The 5,509-nt window shown below is 30.6% G+C and overlaps 1 protein-coding gene across 5 annotated transcripts; it reads left to right on the top strand.

Annotated features, from left to right (window-relative positions):
* Positions 1-308: 308 nt before the first annotated feature.
* LOC101507395 (uncharacterized) lies at positions 309-4,592 on the top strand. Of its 5 annotated transcripts, none has more exons than XM_004516421.4 (4): positions 374-655; positions 2,825-2,910; positions 3,091-3,193; positions 4,093-4,592. In XM_004516421.4, exons 3-4 carry the CDS (start codon positions 3,155-3,157, stop codon positions 4,501-4,503), a joined length of 450 nt encoding a protein of 149 aa, XP_004516478.1. In that variant the 5' UTR covers positions 374-655; positions 2,825-2,910; positions 3,091-3,154; the 3' UTR covers positions 4,504-4,592. The 5 variants fall into 5 exon arrangements, 4 of the variants coding, with proteins under 4 accessions (XP_073222885.1, XP_073222886.1, XP_004516478.1 ...); XM_004516422.4 differs by having other exon boundaries at positions 377-655; positions 4,114-4,592; XR_012162507.1 differs by lacking the exon at positions 4,093-4,592 and adding an exon at positions 3,314-3,537 and having other exon boundaries at positions 391-655; positions 3,091-3,275.
* The last annotated feature ends 917 nt before the right edge of the window (positions 4,593-5,509 follow it).

Below are 5,509 nucleotides of genomic sequence, written 5' to 3'. Positions count from 1 at the left end.
TCATTGAATTAAGAGTTTTGATAAATTTCTCTATTTAATTTTGAACTCAGTAATTAAATAAATTGTTTTCATAAATAAAATTTTATTTTTAATTAAAATTATGTCAAAAAATGTTATTTGAAAATAGAATTAAAAGATAAAACTTAAAAATTTAACGATATTAAATTTAAAATATAGTCAAACTAATTGACATATTATTTAACCATTCACGATTTAGTTTGATGATATCAAAATAAATAAATTTTTAAATTTACTATAGAAATTCTCAAAAAATATAATTATTATATTTGTTTATAAAAAAGTAAAGAAAAATCATGTATAAACATTAAAATTATTCAATATTTTTAAGAAATTTTTTTTGTTACAAAGACATATTTTGCTAAAAAAGAAATGTATCAAGGACCTATTTTTGCATAACTAACAATTTAGGGCTAACTCTAAAACAAATTGTTCATAAAAAAACCCTCGATTTAGGCCTATCGTAACAAAACCCTCACACCGTCACACTCGCGTATTCTTAACCCACCACTCTCACACATCACCGTCGCATCTCAAATCACCACCGTCACACCTCGCCACCGCATCTCAACCATAGTCATCGTAGCCTCGTCGCTTCTCATCTATCGCGCGCGCATCATCCTCCTGCTCTTCGTTTGTAAGTTTTCCTTTGATTTCGTTTGTTCAACACGTAGATTTATTTTTCAAGTTGCTACTTGCACTCAGATTTTGTTTGATTTGCCTGTACTTATCACATATTTCGTTTCTTCTTACGAATTATTTACTTTCAGTTTGCTTGCATCTACTTTTTGTGCTGATAAAAGTTCCCTACGCTTGTCACATATTTCGTTTTACTTATGTTTGATTTGCATCTACTTAGTGTGTGCTGTTCATTTCAGATTCTCATATTAGTTTTTTCTTCTTCTTTTTTTTTAATTATGATTTGTATGAGCTTGCAATATAGAAGTTAATACCAGTGCTGAAAAGTGTGTTAATGATTGTCAATAATTGGAAACTCCATCACCATTTGTTCAAGTGACTTGTATTTAACTTTCTAAATCTTAGTTTTTATTTTATTTAATATTGATAAATTCTCGTTGATGTGAATAGAATTTGACAGTAGTTGGTCGTAAGGGAATGGCTGAACTTTGGCTAGATTAGCAGTAGTATTCTTTTGATTGTAGTAACAAACTTGTTTTAGTGACTACATGTTTGATTTCACGGTGGGATTGGTAAAATCATGGTGAGCCGCTGTTATTTTGTCGTACTTTTCTTTTATTGTCACACAACCTCTGTTGTAGAAAAGAACACCACTTCCAAACTCCAACTTTCTCTTAGAAGCAAGGTGCTTTGCTTCATGAGATTGAAGATTAAAAGATGAAATAGGGTACTCTTTTGGGATACTAGATTTGGAATGAATAGCTTTATTGTTATAAACCTTGTCAATAGTTTCTTGTTGCTTTTTAGTATGTAAACAACGTTTATCAAAAGTGAAGGCTGTAAGACCCATAGTTTTTAAATCCTAAATTATGCAATTTTAGGGTTTTTTTGTGTGGAATTTCTTAGGTTGTTAGCCCAGTTTTTGGTATTGAGTGAGTTAAATGCCAAAAATATATTTTTGGAAATTGGATTAAAATTATTTGTCGGAAAATAATTTACTTCCGTTACGAAGGATTTAATACCGGGCAATTTTGTTAAAAATATCTCGGGTTGCTGAAAATTGTACCGGACAATTGAGTTGCGACGAGAGTAGATATTTTTATTAAATTAGACTAAGAGGGGAATGAAATTATGGGGGTAAGAGTTGTTAGATAATTGTTGGTTTTGTTTTAATTATAATATATTAATATATAAATATATATGTGTATATTGTAAGTAATATATATATATATATATATATATATATATATATATATATATGTTTGGAGGGAAAGAAGAAAGATACTAGATTTGGAATGAATAGCTTTATTGTTATAAACCTGAAAAAAATCTGTTGCTTTTCCTCCTAACGATCCAAATTTACCGACTGCACTCAATCTGAATCCTCTTAATTAGTCACTAAGATATCACTCTCTCTCCAAATTAGTCTATAAAGTATATGAAAATACTAAAAACTTGTTAAGATATTAATTAGAGACTAAAATAAGAAATTTATATTTTAGAGAGCAGTTTGAGAGATATGAGATATCGGGTATATAACAGCATTGCATAATTGAAAGAAATAACAATTGTTTTGGGTATAGGTGGATAATAGAAAAAGTTGTGAAATAGAAATTATGATTAAGAAGAATGAGTAAGAGCTAAGTAGGCCATAAAGTGAGGAAATATAGTTAGAAGGTGAGCAAGCATTATCTGATAGAATTGAAGGACAAAAAGACTGAGACTAGTTACTCCACAACTGGCAGAAGTAAATGAATGTAATGTAAGGGAGCAGAAGAAGGTGGTCATGATTGATGAGGCTGGCCACATGTCCTAAAAACACAGATTGATTGGATTTCTATGTATTTTTAACCACTATATAGTTTGATTGTCATTTGCTTGGATTCCTAACTGTGTTTTCAACTAATGATGCATAGACTCATTGGCCTGAATATGATTAAGTACTGATTGATGTGCTTGTTTGTCCTTTGTGCTCTAAATACTTTTTGATACCTTTTCCCTCAACATATATTAGTCAGTTATCTTAACTGATGATATCAGCATGTTTAACCTGAATATGCTTCAGTTATTCATGGTGTTTTCTTCCTGTTTGTAGCAGTCTTGGACAACTTAAAGCTTCTTTTGTCTGAATTTTATATTGTTTCTAACTGTCTTCTCTGTTTTCCAGAAAGGAAATTCTCCCACTGGTGTGGGGACTAGCCTTGCACTAGAGACAATAATTCAGAATTGTCCTGTCGATTTTAAGCCCAATAGGTCAGTGTCCTTAAATTCATACATTTTTTTGTTGAATTTGTTATTTTTACAAACATCTCAGCATTTAGGTTATTGTATTTTCAATTATACACGGGTGTACATGTGCACAAATAACATAAACACCTAATAGGAGTAAGTTTGGTTGCATACATATACACTTAACTTTCTCAACTATTTCAGAAATGAAGCCAGCATCAATATTCTTGTCTGTTCAAGAGGAGGAGGGGGTCTGTTAGTGGAGCGCATGGAACTAGTTGCCGAGTTATGGCAGGAAAACTTTAAGGTTGAGATATCTAAACAATTTTAAACTGCGTAATTTAGTATTATTAATGAAGGTTCTGCTCATTCATCTTTCTTGTCATCAGGCCGAATTTGTTCCCAATTGATATATTTAGACTGCTAGGCCGAATTTGTTCTATATTGAGTTGTTAGAAAACAGAACTCTTCTTGCTTCTATTTCTTCAATATTTTTCGTTAAATATGCACTTTTATTTCCTCTTATTTCATGATTATCCAAACAACACTCAAGTGAAAGTAAATCTGCTATGAGAGAACCTCGAATGGATTGTATGGTTAGCTTATGTATTGTATGGAAACATTAAATGAATTACTTCCTTTTTTTATTTATATTTATTGTTAACAATTCTCAATCAAATCTAACATTGGTACTTGCTGGAAAGAAATCAAGCTCTCTCTACCACATAACTTTGATTAATTGTGGGCCTATCCACCGCAACAACAAACTCTTGTTGGCTCTTTATGTAAAATCATAAAATATAAAATCACAACTCATTTTTTATTTTAAATTCTTCGAATACATTTTCAATTCAGGAGAAAATCTAAGACAATGACGTCAAAAAATTAGAATAAGCATTCAATCCTTTTTTTGTTAATAAGCATCTTTATCAATGAACATGTTATTACTGGTATGACAGTTGTGAATTATTCTGAATAACCTCAGTGATTTCATTGATCAAATGATAGGAATATTAAAAAGGAATGATGATGATACATTAGTATTTATAGGATAATTGTGAACTAGCGAATAAAGAAAATAACAAACTAACTAGAGGATCTATTAGATGTAAAAAGTTAGTTATACTAGCTAGTTAGATCATGTACTAGTTAGTGAACTATCATCAGTTATTATCTAATACATGTTTTCAGCATATTTACTCACAGCCATATAAATCTTTGATGCAGGCTTGGGAAGCAATTCACAAGAACAAGTCAAGCAATGTAGTTGCACCACCTGAGATGCAAGAAGGAAAGAAGAAATGGAGCATTGAATCAAACAGGTTTGGTTTTTCGGACGAGCTTCCAGGTAGACTCTCTCCCTTTCGGCGTTCACGAGCTGCTGCTGCAGGCATATCTCCCTGCAGAAGTAAACCACAATCTCCATTTCAGGGCGTGAAGTTGCTCGGTGATGCTAAAGAAACTGAAATCAATAAATCAGGCAATTTGAAATTCTACAGCACTGGACTTGGTAAAGTACAAGGGGTTCCAAACCAAGGAGCCAAAAGAAGTTCATATTTAGGAAGTTTGGCAATTGAAAAGACATTGTATATAGACATTATATCATGTTTGATTTGAAAACATGATATAAATTTTGTTTTGGATTATTGCAATAGTATTTCAATTGAAGATTAATATTAAATATTTTAAAAATGTATTTATAATAATATTTTCATATATTTTTAGTTAAAATTTTTATATAAATAAAAAATCAGACAAATTCATTTAAGGTGGAAATTTAAGCATGCGAATTCCTTTTTGAAAATTATTTTTATACGAAATTACCTGCGGATTTTAATGCGAAACATATAGTTGGTGCAATGGATATACCTGCAGATTTTCATACGAAATATATTTGTAGGAACTGTGCTGCAAATATTTCTGCATGAAAAGTCGTAAAAAAGTGGCTAAAGTTTTTTAAACTTTGCTGCGGATTTTATTTAATTTTCCTGCGGATAAAGTTACGTGGGGATAAAGTTCCGCCGGGAAATCCGCAGGTAACATGCTTTCCTGCGGAATATTTGCTTAAATCCGCAGGAAAAACGCATAATTCTAGTAGTGCATACTCTAATGTAATATCGGATAACCAATTTTCACATAATAACCACCTACCATGTCGAATTTCTACACCCAATTGTAATGTTCACTTCTTATTATATATATATATATATATATATATATTGAGACAAAATCCCTAATTATTATTTTAAAGATAATTAAATATATAATTATAATTTTGATCATATTATCTATTAACTGTTGTTTTTGAGTGATTTATTTAAAGATATGAAATTAAGCATAAGCTTGCATACTCATGCCAAAATCATGTGGCCTTTTTCATAGCAATCAAGAAAGATTTTATCACAATTTGTAGGAAAAAGTTTCCAAGGCAATCAATCTACACTTTATTATTTAAACTCAAATTCCAAAACACTTTTCTCAAGCAATACTCTTGTTGTATCACTATATTCGTGGATCTTCCTACTAAGTTCTTGTTGTTAATTAATATTAAATAAGAGTTGAGAAGTTTTAGATCCCAAATACTTTTTATCATACACATCATTTGGTAACTCAAGTCTATCTT

Source organism: Cicer arietinum, chromosome 3 (assembly GCF_000331145.2).
Source record: "Cicer arietinum cultivar CDC Frontier isolate Library 1 chromosome 3, Cicar.CDCFrontier_v2.0, whole genome shotgun sequence".
In the NCBI taxonomy this organism is placed as follows: domain Eukaryota; kingdom Viridiplantae; phylum Streptophyta; class Magnoliopsida; order Fabales; family Fabaceae; genus Cicer; species Cicer arietinum.
The sequence above is the reverse complement of the archived record's forward strand: the minus strand, read 5'-3'. Positions and strand labels throughout refer to the sequence as shown.